Source organism: Rousettus aegyptiacus, unplaced genomic scaffold (assembly GCF_014176215.1).
Source record: "Rousettus aegyptiacus isolate mRouAeg1 unplaced genomic scaffold, mRouAeg1.p scaffold_m13_p_15, whole genome shotgun sequence".
In the NCBI taxonomy this organism is placed as follows: domain Eukaryota; kingdom Metazoa; phylum Chordata; class Mammalia; order Chiroptera; family Pteropodidae; genus Rousettus; species Rousettus aegyptiacus.
The window spans coordinates 60,633,139-60,655,382 of record NW_023416290.1 but is presented as its reverse complement, the minus strand read 5'-3'; the positions used below and the strand labels follow the sequence as shown (position 1 = coordinate 60,655,382).

The window sequence follows — 22,244 nt, the reverse complement described above, 5'->3', positions numbered from 1 at the left end:
ATGGCAGCAGAGGAGAACATTTATCTGTCTTAAGGGCTCAGCTTACTCCACATTAAAATGGAAATCCAGACCCCTGGCACTAAGCTCACTTTGAGATAAAGCCTTTTTTAAGCCCTTCACATGCTCTACCTCACCTACTGTTCCCATTTGCCAGATGAGGCAAGGACAATTATGTCCATTTTGCAGGTAATTAAACTGAAAATTAATTCAAACACAGTTCAAAGTCTGAGGTGTACATGGGTCAAAGTGGGCCAGAAGGATTCTGGACAAAGTAGAGTACAAGCTGCCCTTTGTATGGGGAATCTCCATTTGTAAGGTTCTCTCCTTCTCTGTACAAGAAGGAGCAGGATGACTAAATCGCAATAGATTTTTCTCGATGGAGAAGACCTGCACTTAAATCTGCACAACCTCCTTTAAATCTGCACAACCGCCTTGCTTACTGTGCTTTGCCCAAGAACCTACATCAACTGCCTTCCCCCATTCCCCAACATTTCTTTTGTATTTAGCTGAAGATGGTATTTCAGGTGATGACTTGGGCGAGCCATCTCATAAAGCTACTCAGTTTTCCTTAGTATCTTCCATATATATGGGAAGCATACATGTTATTAAATTTGTTTGCCTCCTGTTAGTTGACTTTATAACAGAGGGGTTCTCAGCTAAGAACCTAGTAGAGAAAAAATTCTATTCCCTCCTCTACGCAAGCAATTCAGCAATAAAACCATGCAAAGACATGGATGAATCTTACCTGTGTATTGCTAAGAGGAAAGGTCCCATATGAAGAGTCTATACATTGTATGCCTCCATTTATATGACATTCTGGAAAAGGCAAAACTAAAGAGATGGGAAATCATGGGGTGAAGCTTTGCAATATTCCGTAAGGTACTTTAGTGATGGATGTCTGCCACTCTGCACTTAAGAAAACTCATAGATTTTTACAGCCCAAACAGTAAATAACATATTAAAATTAAGTTATTTAGGATGTGGGAATACCATGGGATCGAATAGAGAATGTGACAAAGAATCTAACTGCATTAGAAATGTAGGGAGAAAAACTTACTGCAGGTGGTGCAGCAAAAGGTGCCGATCTAAATAGCTTTGGAATGAACAGAATCTGTACACTAAAGCAAATTGCACCGTATGTCAACAGTTGACTCTGTTTTATAGAGTTCTTTCCACTGGGGGAAGTAGCTCACAATTCTGAGATTACTCTCTCTGTAGTCTGGAATGGAGCAATGAATTAAATCAATGGCAGGTGGTGGGACCGGCAGTGGGAAGCTACGGCTAAGCAAGAAAAGGCTGCGGTATTCACGTGACAATTCCACTCGTGTTTCTCTCTCCCTTTTTTAAAAAATAAGAGGTGCTAGGTAGCTGGGAGTGTTGTTGGGAGGAATATGCAAGTAGGCCTGAGGCTTGGTAAGCCTCCAGGAAGAGTGACCAAACCACACAGCCTTGAGAGGTTGATGACACCACAAAATCCCGATCAACGACTGGTTCCTATTCAGACATTACAACGGCAAAAGAACTGTTACCGGTCATGAAGGATAAGAAACTGCCCTCTTATATCAGGTTGTAGTAGCTAGCATTAACATTTTAAATAATCTGGTTTTTCAATTACGATTTTATGTTGCTACACCTTAAATAAGGATTCATTTGGAAAACAAGAGATGAATACACAATGTTCAACTTAAGTATGCACCTACGAAAAAATGAAACCACAGTACCATATTGCACATAACACACTTGACAAGAACTGCTGCACATCATCCCAATACTCAGTTAGGAGGGGTTTTTAAAACCAATTATTGCCAGAAGGTAGGGATATGTGGGCACTGAGAACACACCATGAAAAATAATATTTATGTGGCTGAATATATAGGAGTATTCCATGATAATCAACAAAAAAAGTATACCCCTCGTAAAAGAGGGAAAGAAAATCCTATTTCTTCTGTAAAACCACAAGGAATGTAAACCTAAAATTAGGCATGAGACAGCTTCCCTGCACCTCTGCCTGGGTGCACCAATATCTCCAAACTTTTCCTATGACCACTCGTTGGTGCTGTGAATCTATAAGAATTTCTGAACCCAAGACACCGCATCTCCGTTTTTCTCATCAGATACAGACATGTGTGAAGCGTCTAGATGATCGACCTTCAAGCAGTAAAAAAGAATGCTAGCCCCAAAGGCTGTGACCTTCCTGACTTTTGAGGAATCTGGTGATGGCTCTGACCAACACGGCTCTTTCTCCTTCTCTGCCTTCCAGCTGTGGTCCTTTGGGGCCTCCGTGAAGCCCCAAGACAGTCCTACAGTCATAGCCGACGACTGGACTCTCAGCTACGTCCTCCGCGTCTCCCCGCCTCGATTTCTCTGCTCCTTACTCTCCTTCATTGACTATCCCGACACAGCCACCTGTGTCCTCCAGCAAAACACTTTCAGAGAGGTCTTTGCTGTGGCTGTTCCCTCATTTTAGCCAAAACCATCATTGTGGTCTTGGCATTCAGGGTCACTGCTCCTGGGAGGAGGGCGAGGGATCGGCTGGTGTGAGGGGCACCTAATCTGTCGTTCCCATCGATCGGCTCCCTGACACAGCTGACTCACTGGGAAACCTGGGTGGGCACCTCTGCCCCTTCACTGACCCAGACATGTGCTCCGAGCCTCGATGCGCCCTCTTCATACGCAGCACCTTCTGCTGAGACCTGTAGCTTCATGGACTGGGGAGCTTCCAGGTTACCAGCCAGGAACCTGCCTGACACCTTCAGTGAAGCCAAGCTCGTGACGTTCAGCATACTGGTGTCCTGCACAGTCTGGTCACCTTTCTCCCCATCTACCACGGCCCAAGGGCAACAGCATCGTGGTCGTGGAGACCTCCATTTTGGCCTCCAGTGCTGCATCTTTGCCCCAAGTGCCTCTTTACCCCAGTAAAACCTCAGAGGGACACCATGCAAGGGGTAAGGAATAAAAAAGCTCTCTGTGTTTTTTTTAGTAAAATAAACAAACAAACAAACAAAACATTGAAAAGAGATATGTAGTAAACAAAACAAAACAAAACAAACAACAACCCTAAATTTACTACTTGCCCTCTTAAGGAAAAAATATACTCTGTGTGTTCTACAGTAGCTTCAGGAACTGAGTTATCAGTTTCAGGAGCCTGAATGTCATTTTTAATATCTTCTTCTCAGTATATAGAATCTATTATAAAATTCTGCTAACCTTCCCCTATGAGGTATGCAGCGATCTTATTTTACACCCCATTTCCTAAACCACTCCTCTAGTACCAGGTTTTCTTCTGTTTCACTTTTTCTATTTCCCTCGTTGCCACACTCGAGTGCTGAACGTGGGTTCTTGTCCCCCCGGACCTCCAGAGGCGGGCGTCGGCCTTAGCCCTTCCACTTCTTTGTATTTGTTATTGAGAGTGATGAATGCGGAACTACTTTCTTTCCAAGAAAAACAGCAGAGCATGGGACTCACTGTCACCTGTTTTTGAATCTCCCCACATGTGGGATCCACATGGCCAGAGGTGATGGGGAAACTGGGCTCAGGACTAGGGGATCAGCTTTAGGCAAGAGGACAGACTGGGCTGGGTGCTGTCTGGAAGCCCCCAAGACACCAGGGGTAAGTGCGGCTGCGAGTGGGCATTGCTGGGGCTCTGAAATCCTGAGGGACAGAGGGGGTGACCCTGAGCCTGGGGTATGCACCTCCATTTCTCAGGAGACAGTGGGACTCGAGTAAGGGGAACAGCTTCCCTTTGCTGGAAAAAATAGTTTTCGGAATGGTCCGCAGGGAACAGAGCAGGAGCTAATGACCATTCGCAGAACTAATGATCTATTTTACTAAGAACTGACATGTACCTCATGCGACATCTGCAGCCCCGGGGAGCAGGGCCCCTGTGAGCATCTGACGCCCGAGGACCTAAGCTGGGGCTGAGGCGGTGGCGCCGGCGCCAGGGAGCGGCTGCCAGTACAGAGGAAGCTGCACTCGCCCGCCCACTGCTCCCTTCCTGCTGTGCGGCCCGGTTCCTGACAGGCCAGGGACCGGTACCGGCCTGCGGGCTGGGGGTTGAGGGGGCCTGATATACATTACATTTTACAAAACAGCATCCACTGTGACCTCTTGGTCCCTTCCATAACTTCACAGAGAACGAGAGTACTCAGGAAGCTATGAAGACAGGGTCCCTCCTCCAACATTCCAGGCTACCCCAGGTACCCCAGAACCTGGGGCCAGAGCACACAGGGAGGTGGGGGCACTGGAACCCACCTACTGCTCCTGCCAACCCAGGGCACCGGCAGCGCGTTCACAGTCCTGCTCGCCATCCTAGATGAGGGCACTGCTAGAACCATGAACACACTGAGCTGCAGCCTGAGCCTTGGCTGGACTCACAGACTGGCAGCACCCAGCTCCCGGAGGAAGACGCAGTGTGAGCCTTGTGCTTCGCCTTGCCCAGGGCTGGCGGAGTGGCCGCCGGGGTCTCCATTCCAGCCCTTCCTCCTCCAGACACGCCTGCGAGGCTACAATGAAAGAAATCTAAGATGTAGCTGACCTAGAAGACAGAAGGAAGGTAAGCGCTGACTAGATAGGGACTAGGGCAGCATGTTCAGTGGACAGTGGGGGGGGGGCAGGGAGACGGAGGAGGCAGAGGGCTCTGGAGTGAAGAGGAACGGGGTGCAGGGACAGAGTGAGCGGTGACGGGAGCCGAAGAGGGAAGGGGCACGAGGTGCGCAGGGCCATGAGGAGAGTAGGGCCTGCAGTGCGGGGGGCAGCAGGATACCAGGGGAAGAATGGGGTTGCAGAGGGGGGGTCAAGGGGAGCCCCAGGAAAGGAGGGAAGACATAGGGTCCTTGAGTGGGGCCAAGCAGGGGGATGGGGTAAGACATCCCATGGTAAAACTGGACGCAAGCACCCCTGCAGGGCCCGGGCCAGCACACCATCCAGAGGCATTTGTGTCAAACGTGCAAGTGGTGGCTTGTAGAGGGCAAAAGCCTCCTGAAAGAAAGGCAGGTGAACGGCAGTCACTCCTGCTGCTGCAAGGCCACGCCCCTCCTGCACGGCCCCGCCCCTGCTGCAGAGCCAGAGGGGTGCTGGCCTGAGACTCCACCCCACACACCACCGACCAGACCACCCAGGCAGAGCAAATGGTCCAGGGCTTCCAGGTAACCTCACCCACTGCCACGTCCACCCACCCCATTTACAGATGGGTAAACTGAGGCCAGGAGAAGGGGTGTGCCTGGGCTGTGGTCACCCAACACACAAGCCATGGAAGAAACAGCACCAAGAACACCACTGGATGCGGTCCGAAGGAGGGGTGTCCTGAATAGAAAGGTGGTCTAGGAAGGGAGAGGGCAGCTGGGCTGGTGGCCCACCCAGAAGCGGGCAGCACACTCACATCTCTGGCCTTCGATGCTTGCTTCCCAGTCTCCGTGTGTTGTGCTTCCTAAAGTCCCAACCTAAGTCCTGGCGGAAGCAGACTTCCTGTGAAGCCTGGCAGCACTACACGGTACTGACCTCTTGTGCCCCTTCTCCTTCCTCAAACTGGTGAATGGCAGGGCGGTTACTTTCTCTAAGCTGTTCACTTTCCCGGGAGCCAGCCACACTAAGATGTGGAGGGACGGCAATCAGGCTAAGGCAGCAGCAGGACGGAAGACCTTGAGACAGGATGGAGTTGGTTACTTTGGGAGCAGACGGGAAGCCAGCAATGTGAAAACAGGGAGGGGGCAACATCAGAGAGGCCCCCCTCGCCAGCCTCCACATTGTATCCGAGAGACAATCGTGTCACCGGGCAGGAGAAATAGGGCCCAATGTATGCGGAGGAGCGTTCTGGCCGCAGTGAACACACGGGTGAGAGCGGGGGAAAGGGAGACGAACGCCTGGAGGCTCCATCGGCAGTTGGGGCGAGAGACAGGGCCAGGACTAGGCCTAGCGGCGAAGACAGAAAAAGCACAAAGGATTTCAGGTTTTGTTTGAAGACGGAGCTCACGCACCAGCCGAAGTATTGACTGTGCGTGTTGGAGAAAGAGAGCGATCAAAAACGACCCAGGTCCTTCTGTAGTTCATAAGCATGACGATTGGGTGTTCGCGCTGTTGTGTGAGATGTGCCTCCCTCAAACCTTGTTACAACATCAGCACATGACCCGTCTGACATTAAAACAAAAAAGAAAATCCACCCGGGTTTTGGCCTAATCAGCTGGTGGGCAGTAGTGCCATTCACTGAAAACCAGAAAACAAAGGGAGATTCGGATACTTTTGAAATGCCTATGAAACACCAAAGTAGCAACGTTCAGTAGGCAAGTGGGCTCAGATACCAATCTAGTCTGGGAGACGCCACCAAAGACGGCATCAAAGCCGCCGAGGGGGATGCAGCCACCTGGAAAACCCGACTCAATGCAGCCCAAGTCCGGGGACTACCGCTTGCAGCAGCCAGCATTTGGAGAGGTCATCCACAGAGGCTCGGTCAGGTCTTTGGCAAGGATTGTTAACCCAAGAAGCCCTCTGCTCCTGAGATCCAAGCCTGGCATGCACGGGGCTACACTGGCTGCAGAGGACAACACTTGGTCAGGGCTGAAAGCAATACAGACAAAGGACCAAGCGCTGGGATGGGAGCCTGGACTCATCAGAATCAGAGGCCTGCATCATTGGCACTTCATCTAACACAGGCAGTTAGCACATACTCTCATTTGTTTTTATAAAAACAGTTTTATTAGGTCAACGTGACATAATGGCATAAAGCACTACCCCATTTGACAGGACACCCTTCCATAAGTGAGACCCAATTCAATTACGCAGCTTCCCCACTCACCCTCAGCCACTTAGTCTAAACCTGAACATGGAGTAAGGCGTTCTTCCCACAACATGCCGACACTCATTTCGGCTTGCTATAGAAGCTTTTCTAATGGACCTCACTCTCCTGACAGAAGGGACGATCGTCTGGACCCTATAAATGGGTCTTGTGCTGCTCTGACAGTACTCAGTGCGCTGGTCTCACACCTGCCTGACAGTCACGGCACCAGATTCACTGACCAGCCAGGGACATCTGTTGGACAAAGCATTCTTGAAAAGGCTCTGCAACAGGACAAATTCCCATACCACCTGCAGAGATGAACTGTTCCAGGATGTAGTGGAGGCTAAAAGAAATTGAACCTAAACTCTTCATTGGGAGTGTCTGGTGTGGTCTTGGCTACCCATGCTGGGCGAGACCTGCAGATCCTCCCGCTCTTCCTCCTGGCAGCCTCACCTACAGGCTGCACGTGGGCTGAGTGGGCAGCTGTGGCGGAGGGGACACATCGTCAGAACTGAGTAATAACAGCTAACATTAACTGTGCCTATATAGCTCTAACCTCTTTGTGCAAATTAACTAATTTAGTCCTCAAAACGATAAGGCACGTATTATCATCACATCCCACTCAGAATCTCAGAGAAATTCGCCAACTCTTACCCCCGCCTCTTCCCCTCAGGCCTCCCGAGGTCCAGGCTTTTTGCCTCCCTGCTCCCCCAGGCTTTCCTGAGCCAATCTCCTTCACCACCAGCCCTGTTGTCTGGGAATCTTCCTTTCACTCCCTAAGGCTCTTCTTCCCTAACCCCTTGAACTAAGCAGTCCTGAATCAACCTGTTCCCAGCTCCTCACCAGTCCTGAGAGCCCGCAGGGCCTGGCGCCACTCAGCTTCCATCTGAGCCCTGTAGTCCCCAAACAAGGAGCGCATCAGCTGCCTCTTCCGAGGCAAAGGGGTTCTTTCGCTGCGAAGGATTCGGATTGCCCCAATAGCCTGCTCTTCTGCAAACAGAAACAAAGGACTAGAGACCTCTATCCTCACCTCCTACTCAAAAGTAACAATCCCATCCCCTGGCAGCACCTGCAGGCCACAGCACTGTCACCGTTCACCACCCCCAACTCTACGGAAGGGCCCTCACTCTGTTTTGGGTTGGGTGTCTGCGTCTTGAGGCCCAGTTCCAGCTGCTCCACGCACCAGGCCAGTTCCCGAGCCAGCTTCTCCGCCTGTGATGGATTTGGGACAGTGGCTGAGAGAGGGAGGGTATCAGGATCCAGCGGCCTCTACCCCTATCCCACAGGGACTCCAAACCCCCACCCCATCTCTCTTCCTGCCTCAAATCCGAGACCACCACCGCTGGCGGCCTCGTACCCAGAATGCACCCCCCTCCCCCCGCACCCCCCACCCCCCCCCCGGGAATCCCATCCTTCCAACAGAGGCCCACCCTTGCCTGGGCCTCCGCGCTTGGAGGGGCTTCCTCTGGGGCCGGCTTTTCGGGGGCCTTCCCGCCTCCGTTCGACGCAGAAGCCCTCCTCCGGATTTTCTTCTTTTGCTTCTTAGAAGCTGCGTCGCGTTCCCCGCCTGCGGGATGCGTCCTGGAGGCGGCGTCGCTGCACATGCGGTGCCCTGAACAGAGACGGAGGGACGAAGCCTTACCGTGGACGGGCCGCAGCGCCTGGAAGCGGCCGCGGGAGCCCGGGGCTGCGTGGCGCGCGAGCGGTACCTGGGCCCGGGGCCGCCGACGTCTCCCGAGCAGCACATCCGAGGGCCTGGAGGAAAGGAGCCAGCAGGGGGGTCACCGGGGAGCGCCGAGGGCCCGAGGCCCCGCCGCCCGCGCGCCCCCTGGGCGCGGCTCACCGCCATGCGCCGCGGTCGCCGCCGGAAGCCGCGGAGGGCCCCGCGTGCGACGCCTCTTCCGTCCCCCGGAAACGCGGCTGCGGCGCAGGGTTCCGCCGGGGGCCTCGGGCGCCGCTGCTCGCGGGCGCTTAGACGCCGCGGGAACCGCTCGGGATGAAAGGGCGAGCCCGGGAACGAGGGATCGGGCCCCAAACTCGCCCTCCAGCGAGGCGAGACGAGCAGGCACAGAAACGTGGAAGGCCGTGAGCGAGGGCTCCGGGACCGGCGCTCGTTACCGACGCGCAGCCGCGAAGGCTGCAGGTTCGCGCGGACGGCGGGGCAGCGCTCAGCCCGGCGTAGAAGGCTGGACACTGTGCGGACACCGATCTTCCTCGAGCCGAGCCTGTTCGCCAAAGTCCAGTAAAAATACCTGGGACTTTAAAAAAAAAAAAAAAAAAAAAAAGGGCGGCGGGCGCGGCCGGCAGCGGCGCGGAGCCCCTGCTTCTCGCCGGAGCCGCCCAGGGCGCCCTGCTGCTGGCCACCGGCGGTGGGGCAGCGGGGAGGGGCCGGGCCACCTCGGGACTTCAGGGGGACCAGGGCACATGGCGGCCCCTGTCGGGAACGAGCTGGAAAGGGTCGTTTCCTGTCGTCTGCCTGGGTTGGGAGGTGTCAGACGGTAGGAGTTTGTGCACCACAGATAGTAGTTTAGTTCATTACTGTGGTGTGATCACCACAAAACTTAGACGACTAAAAGCAGCGAACATCCGTTATCTCTCGCCGTTTCTGAGAGTCGGATCTAGCACAGCACAGCTGGGTGGCTCCAGCTCAGGGTTTCATAGGGTTGCTGCACCTTTTGAGGGGAGGCATTTTATCAAAGACTTTAAGACATACTTTTAAATACACTACAGGATGCATTTCAGTTCTTGGAGACTGGAAGTTTCAGGTCCAAATAGGACTTTTTCTTGCTTCCTTGCTTGTGAGCCACCTTCTGACTTGGCCGGAACCGCCTCTGCTCCTGAGCACAGGCCCCACATCAGACGCCTCCCCATCCACAGCCCCTGTATACAATCAGCCACGAGTCCCACCAGTTTATCCCCTAAATCAGCGGTCCCCAATCTTTTTGGCATCAGGGACTGGAGCTCCTATGAGAATCTAAGGCCTGATGACCTGAGGTGGAGCTGAGGCGGGACGCTAGCACTGGGGAGAGGCTGCAAATACAGACGAAGCTTTGCCCATTGCTCACCTGCCTCGCCGCTCACCTTCTGCTGTGCAGCCTGGTTCCTAACAGGCCATGGACCCTACTGGTCTGCGACCAGGAGTTGGGGACCCCTGCCCTATATAGTCTCTGCCCCAGTTGCCCACCACCCCCACACATACACCAGCTCTGAACAACTGCAGTCGTCTTCAGGCTCATCTCTGCCCATAGTTTCACTCTGCCTGTCTTTTCTGAACCACCCTGTGGCAGGGTGATCTTTCTAAAAATCTGACTAAGTTACTGTCCTGCCTCAGAATCTTCCCTGTCCTCCAGCACAAAGTCCAAGCTCCTGACTCGACACGGGCAGCTATCTGCCTGACCTTACCGCCAGCTCACATACTGCAAATCATAGAGAAGCAACTGTTTCCAGACCTCACTCTGCTCTGGTTCCCCTGACCACTCCCCTGCCCCCAGCAGCTCACAGCCACCTCCTTTTTCTTCCCTGGCAGGACTCGTACCTGTTCAGCCCCACAATCCAGACAGCAGGTCCTTGAAGAAATTTAGAGAGGGAGGTCTATAGGACCCAGCCTTCCATGTCAGCAAGTCCCAGATCTCTCCGCTGCCTCCTACGTCGACATGTAATAAAGGCCCACATAATAAAGTGCAGGTCTTCACAGCGAGAGCCACAGGAAGTCTCCTGGACTGTCTGCACCTCCAGAAACCACTCCTAACATTCGACTCCATCATCATGGCTGCTTCCTAGCTCTTGAGACACACTAGTCCCCACCAAAACAATCTTTCCTTGGCCTACTCCCTTAGCCTCTTCAGAAAATACATTACAGGGAGAAGTCTTATGAGTACAGCGAGTGCCCTAAGGTGGACGGACCCATGTCCTTGTCCTCCACCCCTTGCTCTTGACCCACAGCTGGAGATGTGGGTCAGAAAGGGATGGGGAACTGGTCTTTCTGCTGTAAAAGTTGTTCTGCACATAAGTGCCTGTTAACCTGTATTTTTTCTCTGAAAAATTTTGATGACTATTACCTATTTTACACTTTATACCCAGTTTCTTAGGTGTGAGAATGAAGTATTTGGTTTTCATTGCCTTATAGTCTGTATTTTTCCAGTTAGTATAATTTTTGATTGCAAGGTTATGTAGACAGTGTTTCATAAATTACAATATATAGGTTTTTGGACCAACTTTTTATGTATTTCTAATTTTGATACTTTCATCTGCCTGCAAAATGTATGCCTTAAAAATATTTGTATTCTTTGTGTCTATGCATATCATCAACTTTTGTAAATGTTTCATGAAAAGTCCCACGAAATGTATACTACCTGTCTAGGAAATTTGAGTTTTTCCCTCTGTCTGTCGCATCATTTGCTGATTGAGGATTGGGTTGTTCCACGTGGATCCACTGGTTTTTATCAAGCTACAGTCTGTTCCGATTCTAGGTGCTTGTGTATCGAAGTCCCACAACAGCGGTAGATCTAATTCTCCCAGCCTTTCTAATCGTTTTTCCTTTTATATTTAGTTACCACCTCGTTAGTTGCAGGGTCCGGCTCTGACAGCGGTCAACACGGAGGGGCTCCGAACGCGGTACGGGGGGTCGAGCGCAGAGCCACCGAGTCGCCTCGGTCTCCCGCCGCCTAGAGCGGCTACCCTGGCCCTGGAGGGGCGGGCCCGCGGCCCGGAAGTCGGGGCGGGACTTCTGGATTGCGTCCCGGGCCGAACCGCGTCGGCCCCGCGGCGTTGCGCCCTTCCCGGAGCGACGCCCGGCGGAGGGGCGTTCGCGAGGGTCAAGGCTGCTCGTTGCCGACGCGGTCCCGCGTGACTCCCACTCCCCTGCGGTGGGTGCCGGCCCGGGGCGGGCTGGACTCGGAAGGGCGGGGGTCAAGCGAACCGCGGTCGAAGGGGCGGGGCTGCTCGGCCTGGGCGGGGCCGGAGGCTGGAGGGGCGGGCGGCGCCCGCCGGAGCGGGCCCGGCGGCGGTGGAGCGTGGCCCAGCTCCGCATCCTGGCGGCGCGACCCGGGCCGAAACTGCCGCAGAACCGTGGGGCGCGTGCGCTTGGCTTGCAGGAATGGCCGCGGGAATCCGGTGCGAACATCCGGGCCAGGTGAGAGGTGGAGTCGTCGTTCAGCACCAGGTACCCTGCCTGGGGGCCCCGTCGATGGTGGCTTCGGCCTGCGCGCGGAGAAGGGACTGGAGGGGGAGGGCGAGTTCTCCCCCGTGGGGGTGAGGCCGATTGGTGGTGGCTCATGCACAGCCTATGGACGCCTGCCGTGATCTCTGCTCCAGGTTACTTAGCCAAGAGAATTCGCTTCCGAGCTCGTTGGCAGAACCCAGTTTCTTGCGGTCTTTGCACTGGAGTGCATATGTTCTTGCTGACTATCCTTAGCTCCTGGAGGCTCCAGTCCTTGCACTTGACCCATGCGTCTCTGAGTCAGCAAAGGCTCTCGTCATTATTTTGGGTCTAGAAGGATCATCCAGGCCCATAACCTTAATTCCCTCTACAAAGTCTGTTTTGCTGTGTAGCGCAGCATATCCACAGGTTCCAAGGGTTAAGAGGTGGACATGGGTGGTGAGGTCATTCTGTATGCCAGCGATTGGGTCTGTGTCCTGGGCAAGAATCCCACACGTACTGCGGTGAGAAAAACAAGATATGAAAAGACCATAGCTTGTTACAGTTTAAAATAAAGAGGCAAAAAAAAAATGGGTATGTACATATTTGCTTGTGTTAGAATAATCCGAAGGGGTACATTGGAAGCTGGGAAGGGGAACTCAGTGGCTGGCTGGGAGATGTTTCAGCATAAACCCTTTTTTACATTTTTAATTTCGAGACGTGACTGTGCCCCTGTTCGGTGACAGTGATGATGATTTTGAGAATTTTGAAATGAACTGACTACATATTGCAAATGATCGGGTCTCCCCTTGGGAGAGGGAGTGCGAACCCCCGCCACCCACACTCCATGGAAACGGCATCCACTCTGCTGCGCATGGTTTAGCGCCTTAAGTCAGTGCTCTCCCCGTTGTGAGTCTCGCCTGTGCCATCCCGCTGACCACCTGTGCCAGGTTACCCTTCCCGACATGTTTCCTGTGTTCTGTCTCTTTCCTAATGTAGGAATGTGCACAGTGCCTCACCTTCCTCAGGCAGCCAAGGCCTCTTGTGTTCTGTCCCCCAGTGACTGCCTCTGAGCTCTGTCCACACCTCTGCCTTCTTCCACCTTGCTAACCAGGCGGGGCCTAACCACCCCCCATCCCACCCCACCCCTGGTTCAAATACTGGCCTGCCCCAGGGCTCCACCCCTTCTCTAATGCCTGTGCCCAGAGTACTTGCCCATTTCATTGATGCATTTGGTATGATCTATCTTCCCACCGAGGGTGATGGTCACTGCTGTATCTTCACAGTGTTCCCAGGACAGACCCAGGCATATGGCAGGTGTTTGGGAAACTCTGAAAACATATGTCCAGGAGGGACATAGATTGGCAAGCAGTGTCCAAAATGGACTTCTACTAACGTTTCCTGCCTTGTCTTCTCCACACCTGAAAGACAGAGGGGTCGGTATACCTGTTGATGGTGCAGTGGGAATAAAGGGCCAGGGCGTGTCACGCACTCCCAGGTGGACTGCTGGGCAAGGCATATTACATTTGCATAGAGATGGGGCAGTGGGAAGGATAGAGAGAGTCAGTAGCTTAGTGATGTTGGAGACCCATCATATATCCAGGAAATGTTGTGTCTTCCGGCTCAGAGGGAACAGTTAGGGCTGGAGATGAGCCCAGCTTTGGGAGTCTTCACAGTCTTTGGGTTGTCAATAATTCAGAAGTGGACAGATTACCCAAGGAAGTGGTGGTGTGCAGAAGTGAACCCTGGAGCACCAACATAAAGAGGGAGAGGAGGAGCCTGGGGGCAGCCGCCAGCACAGTAAGACAGCCCAGGAGGGTAGAGACGAGGGTGCCTACTGTGGCTGCTGCCAGAAGGGCCAGCATGGCACTGTGGTGACCATACACCTGTCTGCAGCTCAGGCTGCCCCTGGCTGCCGGGCCTTGAGCTGCCGTTCTCCCTGCATGGGGCCATGCTTCACCCTCAGGACACCATGTCAGGAATGAGGGGTTTACCCAAGTGGGGACTCTGTGGCGACTGCTTTTCACCTGTCACGGCTGGCCTGGGCTTATCTCGCCCTCGGGTCAGCATCTCACCCCCCACACATGGCTCTGGCTTACGAGTATGTACCCCCGTGACTGGCTGACCGTCCCCTTGGGCCCAGGATCAGGGAATATGTCATTAGTCTCTGAGACTCAGCACCAGGTTTTCCTTAGGTCTCAGGCTGCAGGGGAGGAGGAAGGGACCCCAACCTGCTGGGAGGTTGTATCCCTGGGACTAGCCCTTCTGCACACTCACCAATATCCTTTCTGGTCTCCAGGTTCCAGTCATGCCCAGCCTTAGAGCTCGCCCACGAGGCATAAATGGAGCCCTCCGCTTCTGGACCATGCCCTTGGACCCATGCAGGCCAGCCCTGTGTGAGTGATGCGCCCACCATGACCCATCGTGGATCTGCACTCTGTGGTCCCCTCTGCTGCAGCGACACTGAGCTGGGAACCACCACCCCTCACCATCAGCAGCCAGGTATCAGGAGCGAGTTTCCCACTGGTGCCCTCATTTTGGGGGACACTATGCCCATGTCACCTTGAGTTTGACTCCAGGTGTTACCTATGTCCTTGCATTATTAAGGGCAGGATGCCTCGTGGACTTGAGGCGCCAAGGCTGGAGGTCAGAGAGGAAGTTGGCCTGGCCCCTGGCTGCCATGGTTCCCGGAGTGGGACACTCCGGTTTTCCCACTTCACAAACAGAGGGGTGCAGCGTGCTGACCCTGCCCAGAACAGCCACCACCCTAACCAGGGCCTTGGCCTCGCTCCCTCCGCCTGCATTCACGCTGCCCAGCTGCTCCCATCCCCTTCAGAGCCCTGCCAGAGAGCCCTTCCTGAAGACCCCTCACTGGCTTGCCTCCTATGTGGGCCTCACAGCAGCGATCAGGATGGTTACTCAGTGTTAACTTTCCTTACTGGGTCCGATGGTGGCTGTTGTACAGAGGACACTCTTAACCACATAGGACGTATTATTACTCTCAGGACATCTGGGCACAGTACTCTTGTCAGAGCCCGAGTGGCCATGGAAGGTTGCACTGAAGGCACAGGTGGTATGAGACACGTGTGTCAGAGCAGGGAGGTGGACAGAAGAGAGAGACCTGACAAGGTCCCAAGAAGTGGCTCAGAAAGACAGCCCTGCTGACTGTCCCAGGCAGTGACAGATGTTAACTAGATGGCCAAGGGTATGCTGGGCGAGGGAAACTGGGAAGCTTGCTCCATGGGGGGTTAAAAAAATGGGTTACTGGAAGCTTCTGTTTCAGAAGCCATTATGAAGCAAGTGGTGGAGCAGGCAGTGCCAAACAGTCTTTTTTCACATAAACTTTTTTTTAAAAAAAGGCTGAAACGACATGGACCAACTTTGTCAGAAATCTAGAAAACAAATGTACACCTACCAAGCCAATACTGAATCAAGGAAAAGGCAACTTAACAGTGGTCGGAAGGTTTTGTGGTGTTTTTACTTGCTCATGCCCCAAACACTCCCTGGGTCAGTAGCAGTTTTGAAGTGAACAGCCGACGTTTCCAGAGTGGGGCGCTGGTCCCTAATTCCAGAGAGAGTATCCCTGGAAAAGCACAGGTACTTGACAGACTGTAAATTAACTGTCTTCCTCGTGGTCAGAGAGCTACAAGAAACAGCTAAAGGAAACCAGGAAAATAGTGCATGAACAAAATGAAAATGTCAATAGAGCTTTTAAATTTATATAATTATAAAAATAAAAGACCTACATAATTATAAAAACGGAATCAAGGTTTTAGAGCTGAAAAATACAATAACAGATGAAAGTTCACTAGATTCGAGCAGGCCTGTGAGATACCATCAGGCAAAGCGACACACGCAACAGGGTCTGAGGGGAGGGGGCAAGAGAAGGGCACCGAGAACATTTGAAGACGTACGGTCAAAACGTCCCAAATTTGATGAAAGATATGACGCGACACTTCTAAAAAGCTTAACTAACTTCGATATGGATAAATTCAAAGAGATTTACACCAAAACTCATTCAGAAATTATATTGTCAAAAGATGGAGCCTCAGCCTCAGAAACAACAAAAGAAAAGCAACCAGTCTCCTATAAGGGACCCTCAGTGAGACTAACAGCCAGTTTCTCCTCAGAACCCACGGAGCTCAGAAAGTAATCGGAAGACAGCGAAAGTGCTGAGAGAGAAAAAAAACTGTCAACAGTAATTCTCTCAAAATTATCCTTCAAAATGGAGGAGGACTTAAGGCATTCCCAGGCATAGAAAGGCTGAGGATGCGCACTGCCAGAGGACCTGGCCCTACAGGAAGTGCTCAGGGGAGTCCCGCAGGTTAAGATGGGAGGACACTGGACAGGGGCTCAAAGCCATATGAGGGAAGAAAGGGTCTCTGCTAAAGGAAACTATATAAGCGAGTACAAAAACTAAAGTATATTTGGTTTATAGCTCCACTTTTTATTTCCTACATGATTTAAAAGACATACACAAAAGTAACTAAAAATCTGTTATTGAAGACACAACATATAAAGATGTGTTTGTGACAACGACATAAAGGTGAGGGCAGAGCTATGTAGGGGCAGAGTTTTGTATGCTGTTGCAGTTAAGTTGGTATCAGTTAAAACTTGACAGTTTTATTCTGCGACCTAATATTCAACATGGTGATTATAGTTAATGATACTATATTGTACACTTGAAAATTGATAAGAGAGTAGATCTTAAAAGTTCTCACCATGTTAGAAACGTGGCAGCCATGTGAGATGATAGGTACGTTAACTAACCTTATGGCAGTAATCATTTTGCAGTATATACACACATCAGATCATCACATTGTACACCTCAAACTTACATGATGTTGTATGTCAGTATATTTCAATTAAGCTTGGGGGCGGGGAGAAGGGCTGTGGAGGGGAAAAAACAAACTAGATTGTTTTAGGATGTTAGGATATTCACTGTAATCCCTATGCTACCACTAAGAAACTATCTTTAAAATATACACAACAGAAAGAAAGAAGAAAATCTAGAGGGTACACTACAAAAAATAAACTGAACACAAAAGAAGATAGAAATAGAGGAAATGAGGGACAAAAACAATAAGTGAATGCTTGGGCTCTCCCATCAAAAAGCATATATTGACAGAAAAGATATATTTTCTAAACATGATCCAACTATATGTGCTGTGTAGAAGAGGCTTACTTTAGGTCCAAAGACGCAAGTAAGGTTTAAACTGAAGGGAGATAAAAGATATTCCACGCAAATAGTAACCAGAGGAGAGCCGGGGTAACTGTACTACTATCAAACAATCTAAACTAAGTCAAAACCTCTTACAAGAGGAAAGAAAGATATTACATATTGATAAAAAGATCAGCTCATGAAGAAGATAGGGTAGTTATAAATGTACACATCCAGAAAGAATCCAAAATATATGAAGCGAACACACAGATTAGAAGGAAGAAATAGATAGTTCCGTAATGATAGTTGGAGACCTTAGTACTTCATTTCCAAAAATGGACAGAACATCTAGATAGAAGATCAATAATGAAATAACGAACTTGAACAATATAAACCAACTAGACCTAATAGACATACACTTTACTCAAAGGTGCAAGATGCACATTAATTTCAAGCACAGATGGAACATTCTTCAACATAGATCATATGTTAAGCCACAAAACAAGTCTGAATACATTTAAAAAGGTTGAAATCATATGAAGTATCACCTCCAACTAATGACAGCAGGGAAATTCACAAATATGTAGAAATAAAACGACATACTCCTAATGGGTGGGTAAACAAAGAAATCACGAGGGAAATTAGAAAATACCTACAAATAAAACCAAAACTGCAAAGTACCAAAACTTACAGCATGCAGGGAAAGCAGTGCTAAAGAGAAATTTTAAAAAGATCTTAAATCGGTAATCTAAATTTACATATTAAGGAACTAGAAAAAGAGGAGGAAACTAAACCCAATACTAGCAGAAGGAAAGAAATAATAAACATTAGAGCAGGGATAAGTGAAATCAAGAGTGAAAAAACAAGAGAATCAACAAAATCTGACATTGTTTTTTTTTTTTTTTTTTAAAAGATGAACAAAACTGACCTTTAAATTGACAAAAATCAGAAATGAAAATGGGGACATGACTCATCATCCAGGCAGGAGAAGAAAGCAGCAGTGGGGCCTGGATGTCACAACTGAAAGGAGACAGAGACTCAGGATCTTCATTCAAGAGAGATCCAGGGGAACGAGGGTTTCCTTGTCCTGGTGTGACAAGGAGCCTTCAGAAAGACTGACGCTGCAGCTTAAACAGTGTACTGTGGGACGAGGTCATTTCAGCTAACATCAGTCAGAACTGCAGGTTTTAGGGGCAAAGGTGGCTCTGGTGGGACAGGCCACGGTCTCTGCAGTCTCCTGTGTTAAATGGGACAGAATCTGATGTTGTCCCACGTCTCCACCACAATTCTCAGCCCACAATGCAGTCGGAACCAGCTTTGCTTCTCCTAAGACAAAACCCAGATGCCACTGATTAGCACTGAGTGAACAACAGATGCGGCCAAGAAGGTTCCAAGTATTGTGGAAAAAAAAACAGTACAGTGTTTACCAGTGTAACACGAGGCGTGTGATGTTACCCTTTACAAGTGAGAGGGTTGAGTGCCTGGGTTTGGGACACAAAATAGCACAGCCGATGGGACTTGATGACTGGCTGCGGGTGAGACAGTGCAGCCCAGGGGCACCAGGAGACTGCAGGTGACACGAGATGCGGGTGCTCGGGTACGGGCTGAGGGCTCGTCTTCAGTTGCCACGCACCCTGGTCCCCTCAAGAAGTCTGGCACTACCACCCGCAGTGGGTCCCGACTCCCATTCTTGTTATCGGTGTATTTTCCTGTTTCCTTCCTTGTGACGTTTGTCATTTCAGATGGGGACACCAGGATCGAGGGCGAGGAGTTTCTTCAGAAGGAAGTTGTTTCTGACGATTTGGAGTCACAGGCAGAAATACCAGAGAACTACACCAGTGATGTTTCCCAGGAGCCTCAGCTCAGAGAACCCTGTGGCGACGTGTTAGAAAGAGACTGGGGACTCCCTGATGACTCAAGATGGGTGCCGTCCCTCTGCCAGGAGGACTTCACTCCAGAGCCCGCGCTCCTTAAGAGCCCCTTAGGAGAGGGTGGGCTGGACTGGGACGACCTGGAGACGAGGTTCAGCCTGAGCCCAAACCCAGTGACATATCAGGGATCCCCTGTGGAAGAGAGGCCACATTCATACACGTGTGGCCTGAGTTTTCAGCACAGCGTGGACCTAAGTAGCCATGAGGGGCTTCACACAGCTGAAAGCTCCTTCATATGTAGCGAGTGCGGGAAAACCTTCAGAGGAAACCCTGACCTCACTCAACATCAGACCCTCCACAGTGGACAGAAACCCTTCGTGTGTGAGGGATGCGGAAAGGCCTTCCACCAGAACGCAGTCCCCAACAGTCAGCGGAGGGCTCGTGTGAGCGAGGAGCCCCGCCAGTGCAGTGACTGTGTGGGGGCCTTCCGTGTGCACTCGGACCTCGTTAGGCGGCGGGGCGCACACAGCGCAGGGAAGCCCTGCATATGTGAGGAATGCGGGAAGGCGTTCCGCCAGAACGCCAGCCTTAAGAAGCACCAGAGGTCTCACGTGATCAAGAAGCCCTATGAGTGCAGCGACTGTGGGAAGGCCTTCCGGCGGAGCTCCAACCTTATCCAGCACCAGAGGATTCATTCGGGGGAGAAGCCATATATGTGCAGTGATTGTGGGAAGGCCTTTCGGCGGAGCTCAAACCTCATCAAACACCACAGGATCCACACAGGCGAGAAGCCTTTCGAGTGTAATGAATGTGCAAAAGCCTTCAGCCAGAGCTCACACCTGCAGAAGCATCAGAGGGTTCACACTGGAGAGAGGCCTTATGAGTGTGATGAGTGCGGTAAACCATTCAGCCGGGTCTCCAACCTTATTAAGCATCACAGGGTTCACACGGGAGAGAGACCCTATAAATGCGACGACTGCGGGAAGGCTTTCAGCCAGAGCTCAAGCCTCATTCAGCACCGGAGGATTCACACTGGAGAGAAGCCCCATGTGTGTAACGTGTGTGGGAAAGCCTTTAGTTACAGCTCTGTGCTTAGAAAGCACCAGATCATCCACACAGGAGAGAAGCCCTACGAGTGCAGCGTGTGCGGGAAGGCCTTCAGCCACAGCTCTGCTCTCATTCAGCACCAGGGCGTGCACACGGGTGACAAGCCCTATGAGTGTCGCGAATGTGGGAAGACATTTGGCCGCAGCTCCAACCTCATCCTTCACCAGCGAGTTCACACTGGAGAGAAGCCCTATGAATGTACTGAATGTGGGAAAACTTTCAGCCAGAGCTCCACTCTCATTCAGCACCAGAGAATCCATAATGGGTTGAAACCCCATGAGTGTAACCAGTGTGGGAAAGCCTTCAACCGAAGTTCAAACCTCATCCACCATCAGAAAGTCCACACTGGAGAGAAGCCGTACACGTGTGTGGAGTGTGGGAAGGGCTTCAGCCAGAGCTCACACCTTATTCAACATCAGATTATCCACACAGGCGAGAGACCCTATAAGTGCAGTGAGTGTGGGAAAGCCTTCAGCCAGCGCTCGGTCCTCATCCAGCACCAGAGGACGCACACTGGAGAGAAGCCCTATGACTGCACCGCTTGTGGGAAGGCCTTCAGCCAGCGGTCAAAGCTAGTCAAGCACCAGCTGACCCACACTAGGCTGTGAGACTGAGTGTGGCTCCTCTCTCACCCTTCTAGCCATCTCCCTGGCTCGAAGCCGAGTGCACACCCTTCCACCCCACGACCTGCCTTCCACGGAGCCTCAGGTCCTTCTTTGAGGTGTCCTTCACAGGTTCCCTCCCATTTCTCCCACTGCCATTGCTCTCACCTCATGTCATCTCATGTTTTCTGGTTTTGTTTTACCAGTCTGCCGTATTTGTTAGGAAGAAAAAGGTGATAGATGTTGCATATTCATGAATAGAGTTTATTACTATGATCAGACGTAACCAAAAAAGCACACTCATGTTTGGTTTGAGATAACCAGAGCAATGCTCTTGCTTGATGACTAGCCATAAGGAGTGAGTTCTTTGATAGTGGCAGGAATTCATGTCGCTTATATAAAATCAGGTTGAGAGTTTTTCAAGTCTTATTGCTGTCACCTTCTCCCAGCGTGGTGTGTATTTTCTGCCACCAGTCCTTCAGCATTTCTTATCCATTTTGTAAGTGGACACAAGTCTCCCGCTGTTCCCTTTGTGCCCATCTGTAATCTGACTCCTCAGTTTCGCTGAGACCTATCCCTGCTCAGGGCTGCTACATGATTGATTGCACGTGAGCCTGTTTCCCAACCTCCAGTTGCGTGCCTCATGGTCTTGGCTGTCCCCAGAGGCCAGCTCTCCCGTTGCCCCTCCCGTTCTCCCTGCATGCTCCCAGGTTTGGGTGTTTTCCCAGGTCCGTTCGTTACCACATATGTATGAGGCAACTGCTACGTGCCTGTAGAAGGTGGGGACTGCCGATCTTGTTGTGTCTGTGCTCCGTGAACAGGGGAACTTGGCCTAGAAGCAACATGTCCGCCACTGGGAGGCCCCTGGTTGCCAGCCAGCAGGTCTCAACCTGGTGTGTCAGGTGGATGGATGGAAAGGACTCTTCTCTGTTGTTCCAAGAGGAAAGGGGAAAGTGCCCAGATGGGGTCAGGTTTGTAGTTACAGTGGGAAGGTAAGGGATTGGACTTTGTGGTCAAGGAAGTGGAGGCAAGGCCACGATTGCAAATGAGGAGAGAGGGGGTGGGAGATTTGAAGAGAGAAGAAAGCGTGGATGAGTTGCTTTGCAAAAGTCAGTCCCATGGGCTTGGGCCACAAAGGACTGCCCGCTGTCCTCTCAGAGACCAACAGCACTAGCTTGCCACCACTCGGCCACAGAGGCATCAGCAGATTTCTTCACCCCTTCCCTTTCACATCAGGCACCATTCCCAGGGTAGCACCCTAAACAAGAAACTGCCACCTCTGCAGATTTCATGACGACATGCCCTGTTATCTTCCAACTAACTTTGTCTTCCGTGGAGACCTCCAATCTGTTGACCATCACACTTCCTCACTCTCAGCCCTGCTGTGACTTCCCATTTCTTCTTGTCCATCTTGGATTCAATCACTGCTCTTTTTTTTTTTTTTTTTTTTTTTTTAGTGAATGCTACTGGATGTTTACTATATGCCACTGAGGATACAGCAGGAAACAAGCCAGACAAAAATGCCTGCCCCCAAGGAGTCACATTCTAGGGGGAAGAGAAAGTGATCTGATGGTTATTGCTATGAAGCAAACAAAGC

At 51.4% G+C, this 22,244-nt stretch overlaps 2 protein-coding genes and 1 non-coding gene across 7 annotated transcripts; 2 read left to right on the top strand and 1 right to left on the bottom strand.

Annotated features, from left to right (window-relative positions):
• Nucleotides 1-6,028: 6,028 nt before the first annotated feature.
• On the top strand, nucleotides 6,029-6,132 carry LOC118612080. The gene has a single exon (XR_004954787.1). It is a non-coding gene; the product is annotated as a small nucleolar RNA U13 (small nucleolar RNA).
• Nucleotides 6,133-6,664: 532 nt separating this feature from the next.
• On the bottom strand, nucleotides 6,665-9,025 carry CUNH8orf33 (chromosome unknown C8orf33 homolog). Of its 2 annotated transcripts, none has more exons than XM_016131913.2 (6): nucleotides 8,613-9,025; nucleotides 8,479-8,524; nucleotides 8,200-8,381; nucleotides 7,897-7,981; nucleotides 7,613-7,759; nucleotides 6,665-7,252 (listed from the first exon to the last, which is right to left on the bottom strand). In XM_016131913.2, exons 1-6 carry the CDS (start codon nucleotides 8,616-8,618, stop codon nucleotides 7,113-7,115), a joined length of 606 nt encoding a protein of 201 aa, XP_015987399.1. In that variant the 5' UTR covers nucleotides 8,619-9,025; the 3' UTR covers nucleotides 6,665-7,112. The 2 variants fall into 2 exon arrangements, with proteins under 2 accessions (XP_015987399.1, XP_015987400.1); XM_016131914.2 differs by having other exon boundaries at nucleotides 8,206-8,381; nucleotides 8,613-8,704.
• A 2,487-nt stretch (nucleotides 9,026-11,512) lies between these two features.
• On the top strand, nucleotides 11,513-21,076 carry ZNF16 (zinc finger protein 16). 4 transcript variants are annotated; one of them, XM_016131814.2, is made up of 3 exons: nucleotides 11,513-11,634; nucleotides 14,206-14,408; nucleotides 18,810-21,076. In XM_016131814.2, the coding sequence occupies exons 2-3, from the start codon at nucleotides 14,249-14,251 to the stop codon at nucleotides 20,651-20,653; spliced, it is 2,004 nt and encodes a 667-aa protein (XP_015987300.2). In that variant the 5' UTR covers nucleotides 11,513-11,634; nucleotides 14,206-14,248; the 3' UTR covers nucleotides 20,654-21,076. The 4 variants fall into 4 exon arrangements, with proteins under 4 accessions (XP_015987300.2, XP_015987297.2, XP_015987298.2 ...); XM_016131811.2 differs by lacking the exon at nucleotides 11,513-11,634 and adding an exon at nucleotides 11,648-11,900; XM_016131812.2 differs by lacking the exon at nucleotides 11,513-11,634 and adding an exon at nucleotides 11,648-11,930.
• Nucleotides 21,077-22,244: the final 1,168 nt, after the last annotated feature.